The following is a 16,769-nucleotide window of genomic DNA, read 5'->3' as shown; positions in this document are numbered from 1 at the left end:
ACAGAACATTAAAATGCCAAAGAGAAAGGATGGGGTACTCCATGATTCCATAACAGGAAGGACAGGCTTTAACGCTCATTTCACTTCAGCAGCTTGTTTGGACAGAGATAAATCATCCCTCGGGCATTTGAAACAGGTTCTTCAGTACCAGCATCAGCTTCAAATATTAACCAGGGTCTGATCAACAAGGCCGTGACCGCACAGACCACTGCCTGGAAACTGAAGGTAACAAATGCACTCTGGCTTAGGATTTCGTGGAAATAAAGGGACACTCATTTCTTTTTAATTTTGCAGAAAGGTAAGAATAATTCTAAACAACAATGTTTATTAATACACAGAAATATTTCCCCAGGGAATAAAGATGTCCAAATGGCAAGCTGTATTTCAGGTAATGTCAACAAACTGTACCAGCAGGGCTGTAGTACACATGAGATCGGGCTTAAGGAGCGGTCAGAAATATAAGGGGGGGGGGGAGATTTGAGGCTTCATGTTCCCTTCCACCAAGAATCACTCGTGCATGGCATAAAAAATCTGATGGAAGTCTATGTGCTTCAATGTGGTCACAGCCCGGACAACTGGTCTCCAAATACTTGTTAAGTACACAGGAAGAATTGGGTTTTACGTTATACTTTGCACCTGTTTTCCCTGTGCCAAGTGGGGAGGGGGGCAATACAAGGACACTAACATGCATGTCTCTTGGTAACAATCTCTATTGTGGGTGGGAAAGAGGTCCTAGGACCCAGCCCAAGGTTTCTCAACCCCTAAGACCACAGGAGTGGGTGAGGATGCAGGTCTTGTGTGTCTGGGGCCTGAGCTCCTACATTTCTTTTCATATAGAAGTCATCTTGGGTGTCATACATTGGGTGTAGACCCAATGTGAGCCTGAAATCATGACTGTGAGATCGAGTCGCATGCTCTTCCAACAGAGCCAGCCAGGTGCCACCCTGAGCTCCTGCACTTCTCATAAAGCTTTGCAGCGCTGCTGCTGTGATGAGTAGTGCGGGTCAGATAAGGTAAGTTGTCAGGGCAGGAAGAAGACCGCCGTCTGCATGACTGCTGGCTCCTGCTGGACCTGGCCCACTCCCAATGCTGGGCAGAGTTAATAAAGGAGCCACTACAGCACAGAGTGGATTATTCATATTGAAAGACTCCCCAAAAGTCATATTTTGTATCATAGCATAAGGGGAAAAGACTCAAGTAATATATTTTAAAACTGTTATAAACAGCAAATTGGGGGAAAAATCATTTCTGGGGCTAGACATGTCTCTGTCAGTGTCCAGTAGGAACTTTTTTCGGCTGAACAAGTTTCTTTGTAGGTTAAGGCAAACTGCTCTGTGAAATATGAAGTGAACTCGATCACAAGTCTTTACCTCGGGACAAGAATAAGTTGCTTGGTATTAAGTTTTATGCTGCAGCTTCACTTTGGAGTGAAATAAAGGACGGAGACCTAAAACTCACAATTAGCTATCGGCAATCTCAACTGAGTGCCTTCCTTGTGCTGACCCACAAGGCGTTACCAGCTGGTTGCTAGGATGGCGTTCAAGGGTCCTGTGTGCGGCTCTCACTCTCCCACACAGGCTCATTAAACGCCCCCTGGCTCATCAGGGGGCACAGACTGGAGACATTGTAAACAGAGGGGAAACACAAGAAGTTGTAATTTTACCAAACAGCCACAATTATTCTCATAAATGGAGCTATTCACAAAAGGGATCTGCCAAGGTTACCAGTCCTCAAATTGAAACCTGCCACCCCCACACATTTGAGTTTAAATTTTCAGGGGGACAAACGGTGAGAGTATAGCACTGACCCCAAGGCTTTTTAAAAAAGTGTTTACAAGAGAGATGTCAGGAGTCAGCATCTCTGCCATAACATGTACATACTCATTAGAAAACAGTGAAACCAACTCATTTTAGGTTCCATTTAAAAGCACCCCAATAGTCTTAAGAATGTTGGATAAAATACACCTCCACACACTTTTCCTTCTTGTTGAAACAAAGCGATCTGAAAGCTCCTTTCTGGGCATTTCAGAAGAATGCTTTCAAAAAGAGAAGCGAGATCCAAGAAATGGTAGACTCAGAGGATGGGAAGAAATAACTTTCATAAAAACCTCATGTTATCCAAATGTACTTCAGTCCACTTTCCTCTTCTGATAAGGTGGTCAGATTTTTCGCAAGTGCAAGGAGTACTTGATTTCCTGATTCTGAATTAATAGCAAAACTGCATGAGAGGACTGTCACATGTAATACATGTTTGCCATCATTTTGGAATGCATGAAAGCCAAGGCACTGAACCCCAAACTGAGACACAATCCCTCGCTCCCTGGAAGAGACATGCAGGTGCCTCCTCTTGGACCCAACACTAAGAGAGACCATGGGACGGTGTGTAAGGAGGGTACGCTGGAGCCAACACGGAGAGTCTAATCTGAAGACACTTTTCCACAATTACGGCAAGTTCTTCACTTTCATGCTTTATTGAAAGTAAAATATGAATCAAAGACAGGTATTGGTAAGCAGGTTATGTCTCTAAGAATTACTTTTTAGTTCAGAGCAGAATGTTGTCCCATCTACTGTGATACAAATCCTTTATGGACCAATGCATCTGTTATGAAACTCGAGCAAGGAAATATAACAGAACTTTATTCCCTCCCGTGACTATAAATCTCGTATGTAAACATGATTTACGGTTACTGCTACTAAACTGGTTCCATCTTCACTTGCCCCCCTCCCGCCCACCACCCTCCCTTAAATATAAAATTTGAAACATTTCCTTCAAGTCTGGTGTCCTTCAGTGCAATCTGCTTTATTTGACATAAGGCATTTGGGACAGTCACTTCGGAAATAGTTCTCCGCCTTTTTGGAAGAGTCACAGAATGGTTTGATTCTTAAATCCACCTTTTCGTTATTGTTAATGCCCTAACATGCCAAACTCCTCTCTTCCCTTCTGGTCATTTCTTTAGCAGTCAGCAATTGTTCAAGAGATTAATGTCCAAGTAGACCAGTACCTGGGAAAAGAAACACACGTGGAGGTACAGTTGGGAACCAAAAATTCCATTTGCCAAGAATGCATCATCAACAGGGAACATCCAACTTAATAAATGATCACAGCAGCCCCTTGACGTTGAAGGATAAAAAAAAAATATCAGCAGACTCCAGGCTTTCAGCTAAATCACATTTCTGTTGAAAGCCATGTGTTTCCTACGTGGTATCTTCACACATGTTAATCAGATTCTATTGATGCTTTCATTTGATGGCCATTTTTCATAAAGAAATTTTTTGCTTTGTTTTTGTTTTAACCACATCAGGAGTTTCTTTGTAGTAGTAACGTGTAGACAACAAAGCTGCATTGAGAGGAGGGTTTTATTTAGGCCAGTAGCTTTGCTCACTCATTTGCTTTAGCAAATAACCCCTGGTATCTGATTCAAGCTCATTCCTTGGCAGAATCACCAGCTGCCTCGGACCTCTGGAGTAGGCCAAAAAGAATCATGATGGCAACAGTTAAATCTGTAGATGTCAAAGGTCTGTATCTGATGAGTTAATAAGTATTGCTGCACCGAACTATAGTGGCCATGATGTGACAACACACCACTGTGTCTCCATCCAAAGTAATAATCCAAGAAATGCCTGCATTCTTAATAGATTAACGAAACCTTTTCATTGTACCAGATATAATTCAGCAAATTCCTTTCCTCTAATTCTTAACAGTGATAGACAATCTGTTTTCCGCTAAGATGGGACTGATTGAAGGAACTGGGAAAAGGTAAATGTAAATGTCAAAACGCCACTAGCTAATCCCTTAAACTCCCCCCCTCCCCCCCCACCAAATGAGAAAGGGAAAGTAAGACGGACATCTGGCAGTAGATACTTTGAACACACGGCCCTATCTGAGGCCTGAGTGCTGAAAAAGATAATGAAGAAGCTTGAATAAAAAATGCATTTAACTAAAATTAATTTCAGTCATGAGACTCAGATTGAATTAAATTTTAAAATCAAATTACAGCCTTCGCTTTAAGAGAAAATTACAGTAGGACTCTGACATTCATGAGCAAAACATGACAAATGTAACTTACCTTTAAACCCTTCTTCCGGCATACATACTAGAAAAAAAAAAGAAGAAAAAGAGAAAAAATTCCAAAATGAAAAGACTGTTGGGATACACAACAGTAAGATCACTTCGATGTCTAAAGACAAATATTCACCCATAAGGATTACCTTTGAAGTTTTGGGTGAGAATAAACAGATGATGATTTTTATTTTTATCAAAGTAGCACACGTACCATCATTAAAAAAGTCCAAACACAGTAACTGGAGCCAGTTTTTGCAGGACACTGGGGAGGCCTGGAGAAAACCAGGCGACCCGTGTCCTTGAGAGCGGAGTCTCCGTTTCCTGCCATTTCCACATTCTAGAAGGAACCACTTGTGATTTGGATAGTGCTTTCTTCTGGTTTTTATTTCCAGATAATGTGTTGAGATGACCCTTGAACAACCTGGGGGTGGAGGCACTGATCCAGTGCATGGTTGGAAATCTACAGAGCTTTGGACTCCCCTAAATTAACCACTAATACCCTACTGTTGACTGGAAGCTTTCCCAAAGATAGTCATTCATCACATATTTTCTATGTTGCACGTATTACAGACAGTATTATAACAATTTAGTAAACTAGAGGGAAAAAAATGTTTCATTTTAAAGATTTGAGAGAGTGCAGACAAGGAGGGCGGGGGATAGAATCCTGAGCAGACACCCCACTGAGTACAGCTTCATCCCAGGACCCTGAGATGAAATTAAGAGACCCTTAACCAACTAAATAACCGAGGCACCCCAAGAAAAATATTATGAAGAAAATCTTAAGAGAAAATACATTTACAGTGCTGTACGTGCACTTAAAGAAAAAAATCCATGTATGAGTGGACCTGCACAATTCAAAGCCATGTTGTTCAAGGGTCAACTGTACTGTTATCTCCTTACTTAGATGCTATCTAATGCCTTCCTCAAAGAAAAGTAAAAATCCAGTTCTTCTACCACGGCTTATATAAGACCTGCCCCCCAGACCATCTATCCTCCTGACAATTATACTCTCTGTTAAGCCAGTCAGGCTCCGATATTCACATTGTTTTTATTCCATGAACAGTGCTGACAGTCGGGACTCTTTAGTGTGCCTTGGTTATATTTCCTGTCTGGTAGGGCTTGTCTCATCTTTGTGGAGTTTTTAACTGCTGCATTATTTATGTCTTCCATTTTCTCTGTACCATCTCCAAATCAATCATAAGCTCTTTTAAAGATGGGTAAACCTGCAGACAGCCATCCATCACTTCCACTTTGCCCCCATGGACATCCTCTGCCAAAGCCTGTGCCCCTGGCTTCGATCTGGACGTGGGGTGCTCACCTTGCCTACACAGAACTCCTCTTCTGGGATATCCCTTCACCGTCTCCTAGGGCATTTCCCCATGTTGGATCTCTATTAATTGGTTGAACCATTATAATCCATCTTGACTTACACTGTTGTTTAAGAGGAGCACACCCTTCCATAGTATCTTGGCAAATGGTGCATGGGAGAGAAATGTTTTGAGGCCTCACATGTGTTCTCGAAAAACCATCAAGTGTGAGGGTAAAACAAAGTCTGTCTAGTTGTAGAATTCTAGACCGGAATTCAATGTTCCTAGAATTCTGTGGATAACAGCTTGAATCCACCAGTCTACCTTTTTATTCATCCTGTGAATGGGACTCTTTCCTTCACCTCTAAGGATGCTTTTAGGGTCCTTGAATCCCTAGGTTTTCACTCACTACATCAGGCTCTCCATGTAATCGCTTTTTAATTTTGTGAATCCCTTTCGGTTCCCTGAATGTTCCTTCTATCTAGTTCCCTACCTAGGTGGTATCTCCATATTATTTATAGTAATACTTAAATTTTCTTATGATTCCGGAATCAACTGCTTTCTCTGGGTTGCTTACTTTAATCTGCTGACAGACACCTTTCAGTTCTGTGCTCTCATTCCATGTCTGGTGGTCTGGAGCTGCCTGTTTCTAACGACTAACGTGTGAGGACTATTCAGGGGGCACCAGAGGGCTTCCCTGAAGGGTACCTGCAGGATGAACCACTTAGAAAATTACCCGTCTATAGGTGACTTTCTTCAATTGGCCAATATTCCCGAGTGGTATTTTCCTCCCTCCTGTGTGTGAGGTAGAAGCGGCTGCCAGCATCTGAACAAAAAGCTAAGGGAGCTCTATCTGCTATAAACAGCCTCAATCTCACCTTTGTGGTTTAATTTGTTCAAAGAGCCGGGACACAGGTGTGACAGGAGCAGTGATTGTTGTCGTGGGAGGGGCGGTCTCACTACTTCTGGTCTCAGGCTCTGGAGTCTGAATTAACTTGGGTCCTTGCAGACCTTTTCCATCAGCAGACTTACCTGTACTTCAATTTCCTCAGGGCAGTTAATAATTACTACTCTTTTCTCCGCTTTCCATTTCCCCAATTGTTATAGGCCCATTTCTCTTTTTCTGAGCTTCTCTGATAAATGATGTAAGATATCAGGCTATCTATCAATATGTAGAACCTTTTTCAAAGTTAAAAGCTTAGTTAGATGTTAGCTAGTTCTAACACATTAAGCAACACATTCCTCAAACATGTTTCTTTACCTTGCATGACGTCATCCATTGCGGCATAATCCGCAATTGGCTCATCAGCCTAGAAAGACAAAGGAAGACAATTCAAAACCTTAAGAAGTGGGAGCCTGGAGTAGGAGCATGCCAGATCCTCACACAGGTCGGACCTGAGTCAATGAGTATTTCACAATCAGACACAGATGTAAGCACTGTCTAGTAGAGAATGGGCTTCAAGCCACAGCCAGTGACGTCCAGGAATAACAGAGGATGCCCATCCCAACAATGACGCACTTGTAGACTCATCACCGCCCAAACTACACATTATCTGTGGCGTTGTTTTCCCACTCCTAAAAACACTTTTCGATGTGGATATGTTTAGAACAACAGAATTTTTTTTTTAATTTTTATTTATTTATGATAGTCACAAAGAGAGAGAGAGAGAGAGAGAGAGAGAGAGAGAGGCAGAGACAGAAGCAGGCTCCATGCACCGGGAGCCCGACGTGGGATTTGATCCCGGGTCTCCAGGATCGCGCCCTGGGCCAAAGGCAGGCGCTAAACCGCTGCGCCACCTAGGGATCCCCCTCAACAGAGATTATTAAACTCAGATTGAATTATAGGAGCTAGGAAGCCAGTGGTGACAGTGAGTGAATTAGGTGGAAACCAAGTCAGGCCGGTCCCCTAAAAACAGGTTAGCTGAAAAAGACATTTTTGTTCCCCCTTGCCACAAGAACAAAACACCAATTCCCCTTTCAGGACAGAAGTCAGCAGAGTCCAAACTTATGGCAGGAGGAGCTGCATGGGCAAAGAGGCCAACAACCAGTGTTGGACTCTACCTGCCTGGTGGCACTGCAAATGCTTGCACTGATAAGAGCTGCTTGGAGAATTTTTGGATGTAGGGTCCTTAAGGACGGGGCAACTTTAGGCTTTAATTTATTCATGAGAGAGAGGCAGAGACACAGGCAAAAGGAGAAGCAGGCTCCATGTGGGGAGCCCGATGTGGGACTCGATACCTGGTCCCCAGCATCATGCCCTGGGCTGAAGGATGCACTAAACCGCTGAGCCACAGGGGTGCCCCAACTTTGGGCTTTTAAAAGAATTCCATAGAACTTACAGTTGCCAAGAAAACCAAAAAATGAACACGGGGAGGGGGCAGGTTAGGAGGAGAGTACATGGATGTGTGGAGGACTGGGCATGGATGTGCTTCATTGAGGGGCCTAACTGGATCTGCCACCAGAACTGAGGTCCAGGGTAGGAAAAGTACATATTGCAGTTCAAATACCTGACAAATATTCTACTGCATGGATGACACTGGAAGCAGTGTGAATTTGATGCAGTAATGTTTGGTACTTCAAAGTGGGGATATTTCTAGCCACCGAGAAACCAATGAGGCAGAGGGAAGCGGCGAAACGCAGCCCCTAATGCAGCCTGCTCAGTGACTCTTCTTTGATGACCTCTCGAAGCCCCTGCTTTCTGAAACACTTCCCACTACTCCTAAATCTAGTCTACCTAAAGCCTATTTCCATGCCTTGGACAAAAATCCTATTAAGACAACCAGAAGTATTTTGACTGCTGTAGCCAAACCTCGTGTTTAACATTTATTTCCTAGTTTGACTGGCCTGTACCACTGAGCCAAACAAAGGAAGAAAGAGGATGCTTTAACAGAAGTATGGTTAAGTAATTCTGCTGATCCAGAAGTTTGGGTGGAGGCAACATCTATGAATTTTAACAAATATTATGAAAACCCCACAAGAACCAATGATATCTGGACCTCCTCTCAGTCTCTTTTGGCTCAGCCAGTGCTGGAATCCAGAGGCCAGCAGAAACTCCCGGCAGTCACTCATTACCACACCCTGCCGAGGACTAGATGCGATCTTAACCAGCGTCAATAGCAGTCTACACATGCATGGTCTTCAAAACCTTGTAGAATTTCCTCATGTAAGGAGCCGTTACCTACCTTTAACAAAATGACAGATTCAGGAATGACACCAAGGGTTCCGAGAGTGGCACAGTCATCACTTAAAATCTTTCCATCAATCGACAGATTCTGGTCAAAAGGAGCAACTGAAAAGGCATGCATGATCTGTACCAATACAAAAGAAAGTTTGTATAAGGCAAAATACTGATATTTATACCCTATTTGAATAAATGAACACATGGGTTCTTTAAACAAAAAACAAGTCTTCAGAGTACAAAAGACACTACTCTCAGCACACTGGCAACGCTCCCATTGAGAGTTAATACCCCCCCACCACCACCAAAGGGAGTTAATCCCAGCCCCTGTGGCAACATCCTTAGGAGGTCTGGTAGAGAACAATTATACCCACAGAACCTTGGTTCAGCACCTTGCCACCTCCCCAAGAGTGGTGGTGTGGGCTGTCCAAGGAGCAGAAGGTGGACCAGGCTGTTATCTCCTCTGGTTCTAAGATTTGGGCAAGGACATCACTATCATTCTCATCATGCCCAGATCCCACATTCTATTATCACGTCGAGTCCAACTTCTTTTATAAAACCATCTTTAAATTAACCAGCAGGACATTTGTTTTCTTCTTTCAGTCTTAATTCCGTCATCAAGCTTGGACTATATAATTCAGACCTTGGGAATGCTGTAACTTCTCAGTCTTTTCTCCAGGAACCAAATAGGAATTAAGGGAAGGGACCATGTACCCTATTATAAAATGCCTTGCTTCATGTATTTTATTACATGTATGTTTTATTACCCCAATATCCATGATGTTGTAGGAAAACTATTCTAACTTTATACACGCCCTATTCCTCTACTCTTCAGAATGTCGAAGGATTAAGCAGCCCTGAGCCAACTGTGTGAATAATAGGGCTCAAGAACTTTCCATGCTGAGAAGACTATGACCAAAAAAGTGACTTTAATGATGGCATACAGAAAAATAAGAACCAGGATAACAAACACTGGCCTCTCCTCCCTGTTAGGCGAAAATCTTAACCGGACTTCACAAAATGACATCAGCTCCCACGAAACAAACAGATGGATCTATGGCTAATGTGCATTGATATCAATGATCTGCCTGTGAATCCCTAAAGTATTTCAGCTGAGCAGTTAGTACTAACAGGACATTTCTACCTAAGCCAGGCCGTTGCAAAGGCATCAGGCAAAAGTAACCAGCCCCAGGTTATCAAATGGAACCTGGGAGGAAGAAACAGTTTCAGTGGACGTGTCTAGTGCCAACTGAATGTGGGCAATGTCATAGCTATTGGACTGTGGGGACACTTTCCAAGTTTCTCCACATCACCTCTATGAGGCTGGATAAAGCAAATAATACCTCCAGACAGCACCCTCACTGTGGGGCTCATGCTCAGTACTTTATGTTTTGAGCATACATACAAGGGCATTTAATTTCTTTCAACAACTACTGAAGCTTTTATTAAGAGGCCACTATGAGTTGGAATGCTTTCCTCAGGCTGGAAATAGGAAAGTCAGGGAGTAAACCCACCCTGGAGGGGGTATAGACGGTAAGGGCAAACCATGTCATGGAAATGGTGACAGAGGAAGGCACCTGTCAGATCTGAGGAGGAGAAGAGGAAAGCATCAGTTCTACAGCTGAAGGCTGAGACAGGTTTGTAGCAGAGGTGCTACGAAAGATACACAAGTCTTCACAAGCAAGGGGAAAACACTCTTTCAGAATGAGGTACATTAAAGGCCTGGAGGCTTTTGGTAATTCACAAACCATAAAAATGCCCAAGTATAATCACTATTACGTATGTGTGTCTGAAGTAGGGGCAGCATCCATGATCGATGGAGCACACCAGGAACGAGACCCGGTTCCCTAAAGGAGAGCAGCTTTGGCCTGCTTGCTATAATGCTGGGGAGCAGGGTGAGGGAGGCGGTGGAGGCTAAAATAAGGAAACACAGAGGCAGCAGCTTCAGCTGGGAGCCGTTTAACCTTGGTGCTAAAGTTTCCTCCTCCATAAGACACGCATCAACACCCGCTCAAAACCTATCTTTGGGAAAATGAAATAATACAATTAAACACTGAACATCTGTGAAAGGAGATGAATCAATTGTACTTCCATTTACTTTACGGTAGAAGAGGTGGATGAATTAATAATCAGGCAAAGCAAGCATCTTAAGGTTTTAAGCAACTGTAAATGGGCTTGTCTAGAATAAAACATTTACAATTTTATAAAGGTTGTCCTCTTATTAATTTGGAAATGCAATATCCCTGAGAGGAAAGGCTCCATCAAATATAAAAAGGGCATTACATACTTAAAAAAAAAAAAATCACCCACCACCGCTAACTGAGGGTCACAGGCATACTCAACGCTGGCTAGGCTGCCAGGTAAAAGGCCACATCTACTGCAAGCATTCAAAGCTACCACTACTAAGAGGCGAGAGAAAATTGTATTGCATGGTCCTTTGTATTGAGTCTGGATCGCAGTGACCTCAAAGCCTGGGCGAGGGGCGAGAGGAAGGACACTGAAAGGACCCATCTGAGAAGAGCACATCGGGGGTTTCCTTTGAGCTATTGCTTGCTTCTCATAGCAACTCGGAGCAGGTAACATGCTCCTACACAGAGGAGATTTCTGCTGACTTTTGATTTGTTCTTTAAAAATGGTAGCCCATAATAAAAGCAGAAAGCAGCACAGGCTTTTTGAATGTCTTTATCCACAGGGGCTCTTTTTGTAATTTAAAGGTTTTGAATGTTCGAGGTTTACCACTGACAGGCAAAAGGCCGGTGACAGAAACAAGCTTTCTCAGATGTAAAAGGTACAATAACAGAGTAAAGATATTATGCCAACACGTTTATTTTCAGAGCTACGGGTTCAACCAAGGGAAATACTGTTCCCAGGACAATCTGGAACATATAACACCCTCAAAGGAAGCCTGTACTTTTGCCTCAATTACAATGATAAATATCAGCAAGAAAAAAATGCAGAAACAGTAAACTATGCCACATGAAAGTAGCAAAGAGGGAAATCTGGTCAACTTTTTGGATATATATCAGTGCCTGAAACAGATTAGGAGCCAAATTTTCTTCATGGACATCTTGAACTTATCAGCCCCTCTTGCCTAGGTCTTGAGACATATCGTTGCCATGCTCGTTTATCCTATTCTACTTCAGTATTGATACCAAGGAATTAGAAAATCATGAAGCATTTTCATGATGCCTACACTGCATTCAGTGAACTGATGTGGAAACCAATGCTTGCTTTTTGGGGGGTGGGGGGGGGGGAGTATGGAGGTAAATAATCAAAAATGGGTATTCAAAAACACCATTTGGAGAACACCACTGCAAAGAGAGGTAAGGGTAACTTTAAAGTTCTATCAATCTTACCCCACTCCCAGTATAATCAATCAATCCAATAAAAATAAAATTCTATCAAGTAGATTTATCTGATACCAAAAATACTGTGACAATTCCAGACTCGTTGGAGTGAATAAACAACGAAGTCGCTGCCTTTTAATTCCCCTTACGTTTCACAGCACAACATGGTAATCAGCTTGATACCTATCAATTGGTCAAAGGAAAACACACAGCATGAGGACTGAGGGACCGACTATCCTGGAAACACATTGTGGGCAGCAAGTGCAAATGACTCTCAATGTTTCTCATGATTTGAAAGCTACTCAAAACTTGTGCAAGTTTTCAGAACTCAAATCACTTTCACCTTCACAGAAAGATTTTTGGCGATTTTGTGTGGTTTAAACAATTTTTTAAATTTTTTCAAGTAATCTCTACACTCAAAGGGCTTGAACTCACGCCTTGAGACCCAGAGTCGCATGCCCTACAGACTGAGCAAGCCAGGCACCCTTGATTCTTGGATATTTTTAAAACTTTCTAAAAGAAAGGGTTATTCCAATTTAGGGGCCCTGTAGGCATGATTGTGAAATCAAAAGAACCCCCTTTGAGTGGACTAATACCGCATGAGCAGACAGAGGTTAACACAGCCAACCGTGAAAGAAAACAGAGAAATACGTAAACATAGGGGAAAGCAAGAACTCATGAAGGTCCTCAGGGTCCAGAGCATATTTAAAACAAAAGTTGTATTTTCCTCACCTGAATTTTCAATTCTTTTAACGTTTGATTAGCAGAAACAAGAAGTGCTTTCTCACCACGAACTTTTCTATGTCGCATACTGCGCCGAATGACTTGCTTTTGATAGGCTATATAATTTTGATGGGTGATCTTTTGTCGCTTTGTTCCTCCATTGCTCTGTAATAAAAGATCCAAAACAAACAAAGCACTGAAATTACCCACTCTGTGACCCACGCAGCTAGTTAAGCAGCTAAGTTCATTACGTAGGCAAAAGCAGTTTACTTACTGGTCTCGACCATTTGAAATCAGTGTCAACAAGGAGTAGAAACTTACTGGTGGTTTCATACTTAGCCAGCTCACACAAAATTGGAGGGGGAAAAAGTCAAGAGAGATACACCTCACTAAATGTATGCTCCAGGCTATCATTACAAAAAGACATTTAAAAGCAAAATGCTAAGCCTGACCTTAAATCAGAAAAACATACATCTGATAAACTAAAGAACCTTTAAGATTATTAAATTTGATTTGTGAATCCTAACCTTGTATCAAAATCTCCTTCCCTTTTGAGAGTGGCATGGAAACTAAGTTTAAACAGCTGAGGACTTGAAAACAAAAGACAGTATTAATAAAGAATCAAACTTGGTTAACTAAAAACAGGATGGCATGTTGTTCCCTGACAGAATCACCAAGTAGCTTTGTCTGTGAAATCATGGAAAATACGAAACCTGAGACTAATCAAACATTTATATTCTGTTGCCAATGGACAGGAAATATAAAGAACAGAGAAATTAACACCAGTGATATAAGGAGGCAATCAGCTGAATCCAGGAAGTGGGACAATCTAAAAAAATTAAACTGAGATCTACTTAAATAACAAAGAGGAAAACAAAGGAGTTGAGGAGGTAGGACCAATATTCTAGATATAATAAACATATACTTTGGATGCTGGTTTGAAGGGAAAATATTTGTGATAGTTGCAAATATCTGAATATGGGTAATATAGAACACTGGGTTAGTTACAGGTTGATATAAGTATTTAGAAGTTAAAAGTCATGATGAATACCATTTACCCAAAGATATACAAAATGTACAGGTATACATGAGTACAGAATTCAAAATGTAGCAGGCTAAAAAAAATTATAGGTAAAGACTCAACTGTCTTCCTAAAATACTCCCATAAAGAGGTTCATTGTCAAGAGTCTTCTTTTAACCAGGCCAAGGAATGAGAGAAACAAGATTCTTTAAACAAATTTTTTTTCCCCTGTTTTAATTAAATCTGGATGAGGTAACCCCCCAGGCCATGGCTCTGTTCTTTGCAGTTGTCACTGAGTGTTAGCTGTGCATAAGGAGAGCGGTTTAGGGGTCATTATGGACACACATGCCACATCCTCATCACTAACAGGGCTCCAGAGATTTACACAGCAGAGGAGGATCAGGAAGCAAGCACAGAAGAGCACTGGCTCAGGGTGACACCCGCTGGCTATTCACTGCACAAAGATAGGTTTGGCTTTGGCCCTAGGTATACAGAGGGTCGCAAATGGTTCTAATATTTGTTAAGAAAAAGTTGTGCAGAAGGGGGAATTAAAAATAAACAAAAAGGTATTATTATTTTCCTCAATCTCAATGGTTGAAAGGAAGCTGCAACTAATCCCACAATTAGGAAGGATAAAAATAGCTGCAACAAAACAAAATTGTACTGTAGACATACAAAAACACAACCAAATGACAAATCCCTGGACATTAAGCAAGATATATACTTTTTTTAAATGGCTCTTTAAACGGGTCTAAAAGCTTTTCCCAGAATTATTTTTTCAAAAAAAACAAACAAAACAAAAAATACCACATAGAATTTAAATCCAACTTATCTGACAAAAAACAGCTGACTGCTTTTAGATGGCTTTCAATTACCTAAGTGATATCCAACCCCGGGTGCATCATTAACCTGAATTGTAGAAAATGTCCAAGTCAAAGGGACTGGGTTGATCTAGCTTAGAAAAAAGGGGAGGGGGATTTGTTTCTCCCCATTAAGGATACACAGAGATGCACCATGTCCTATCATGGGGATTTAAAACAGCAATTGCAGTCACCACGCACTAAGATACTGTAACACGTTACAAAGATAATGTCAGGATGCTGAAGTTCTAAAAGGCATGACATTCTTCTGGGACCATCTCCTCTTCTAAAGGAAGGACACACTTCAGTTTTTATTTTGAGGACTAAAATATTTAAAACATTCCAGAGTATTTACAATATCCAAACAAGGAGAGAGAAGACAGAAGAAAATTATAATGTATATTTAAAAGAAATGCCAGCATAAAAAGCAATGTTTCCCAACATTCTCTGTCTTATTTGTAAATATGAAATCTGTTGTCATCCACAACTGAGAAAAGTAATTCCACATCCACTCTGTAAAAATTGCTGTGGTTATAACCACAATGAACAAAACTAGACATTCAAAAAAACTGGCTTCCCAAAAATCTAAATCACTTGAAAATATAAAGAGTGTTTTAAACAACTCAGGATGAAAAGCAAAGCTTGAAATAACAGAAGCTAAGGACAATGTGAACATTTACCAAGTTTACCAGAAGAACAAAAAATGAGTCACTGACAACGGACTTGGAAAAAAGATGAGATTTCCAAATGATTATTAAACCATACTTCCAAGAGATAATCATTGAAACAGTATCATACTGCCAGCCAAGCAATGCAAGAGAAGATGGATATGTTCATGAACCAACATGCCTATGATTATTTTTTTAAGATTTTATTTATTTATTCATGAGAGAGAGACAGACAGAGAGGCAGAGACACAGGCAGAGGGAAAAGCAGGCTACAAGCAGGGACCCGATGTGGGACCTGATCCCGGGTCTCCAGGATCACACACTGGGCTGAAGGGAGCACCAAACCGCTGAGTCACTGGGGCTGCCCATGCCTATGATTTTAATGTAGCAACTAAAATGAGCAAACAAAAGAGTCTGTGGATCTGTGAATTGCAAGATGGATGGGCTGAGACAATGGGGACATGAGAAGAGTTGATGAAATACACGGTTAGAAGCTGACCACAAAAGATATGTTTCCAAACTCCAATCAAGAAATCAACTCAGGGGGATGCCGGGGTGGCTCAGCGGTTAAGCCTCTGCCTTCAACTCAAGCCCCAGGATCGAGTCCCACATTGGGACTCCTGCCTGGAGCCTACTTCTCCCTCTGTCTATGTCTCTCTCTCTCTCTGTGTGTGTGTCTCTCATGAATAAATAAATAATATCTTAAAAAAAAAACCATCCCCTAAAAACTGAAGACATACATCTTCAGTGGTCTGATTAAGCACAGTATTTATAACATGTCGTCAAAATTCGGTCTGCGTTACCGTAAAACGTATGGTTCTGCCTTATTGCTAAAGTAAAGGGGGAGTCCAGTGCTGCCCGCAGCACAAAGGAGACTGGAGTGGCTGGTCCTGGTCAGCAGGGTGATGCACAAAGTGCTTGTTACTCTCCTTCCAGAGGTATTCACAGGGAGCATTTTAGGAGCTCCAAAAAGTCGGGAAATAAAAATATGGATACTTCTTTGTACCAGCTGGAAAACTACTAGTAACAAGTACATCACAGAGACCAAGGTTCAAGAAAAGAGGGCTTTTCAGGCTTTCTTAAATGTTGAAAATTAAGTAACACGATCAGTATATACAGACAGCACAACAAACCCAGATAGTTCTGCCTCAGGCACAGAGACGGAGATAGCAGATGGCCCGTATAACACTTTTATTCCGTTAGGAAGAAAGTTAATCATAAAGTGACTACTGCATTTTAGCAGTAAATAAAGAAAATTGTCTCATCGGTTAAAACTACACTCTTTTTAGGACAGAAATTCGATGAAATTTAAAGTATCTATAGACACCCTGGAGGGACACCTGAGTATCTCAGTGGTTGAGCAGCTGCCTTCGGCTCAAGGCACCATCCCAGGATCTGTGATTGAGTCCCACATTGGGCTCCCTGTATGGAGCCTGCTTCTCCCTCTGCCTATGTCTCTGCCTCTCTATCTCTCATGAACAAGTAAATCTTAAAAAAAAGAACACCCCGGGCAGCCCAGTGGCTCATTGATTTAGTGTCACCTTCAGCCCAGGGCCTGATCCTGGGGTCCCAGGATAGAGTACCACGACAGACTCCCTGCACG

General features: G+C 41.8%; 1 protein-coding gene across 6 annotated transcripts in view; it reads right to left on the bottom strand.

The window, feature by feature from the left end:
- Window positions 1-2,446: 2,446 nt before the first annotated feature.
- USP48 (ubiquitin specific peptidase 48) overlaps window positions 2,447-16,769 on the bottom strand; it is an 83,181-nt gene continuing 68,858 nt past the window's right edge. For all 6 annotated transcript variants that reach the window (XR_012000121.1, XR_012000120.1, XM_026012126.2 and 3 more), the window contains 5 exons: window positions 12,627-12,782; window positions 8,552-8,677; window positions 6,631-6,679; window positions 4,067-4,093; window positions 2,447-3,001 (listed from right to left, as the gene is read on the bottom strand). Coding sequence is in view for 4 of the 6 variants with exons in the window: in XM_026012126.2 (XP_025867911.1) it covers window positions 2,979-3,001; window positions 4,067-4,093; window positions 6,631-6,679; window positions 8,552-8,677; window positions 12,627-12,782 (381 nt within the window). In the remaining 2 variants the exon portion in view is untranslated. The remainder of the gene's footprint in view (window positions 3,002-4,066; window positions 4,094-6,630; window positions 6,680-8,551; window positions 8,678-12,626; window positions 12,783-16,769) is intronic.

Source organism: Vulpes vulpes, chromosome 2, assembly GCF_048418805.1.
Source record: "Vulpes vulpes isolate BD-2025 chromosome 2, VulVul3, whole genome shotgun sequence".
Lineage (NCBI taxonomy): Eukaryota > Metazoa > Chordata > Mammalia > Carnivora > Canidae > Vulpes > Vulpes vulpes.
The sequence above is the reverse complement of the archived record's forward strand: the minus strand, read 5'-3'. Positions and strand labels throughout refer to the sequence as shown.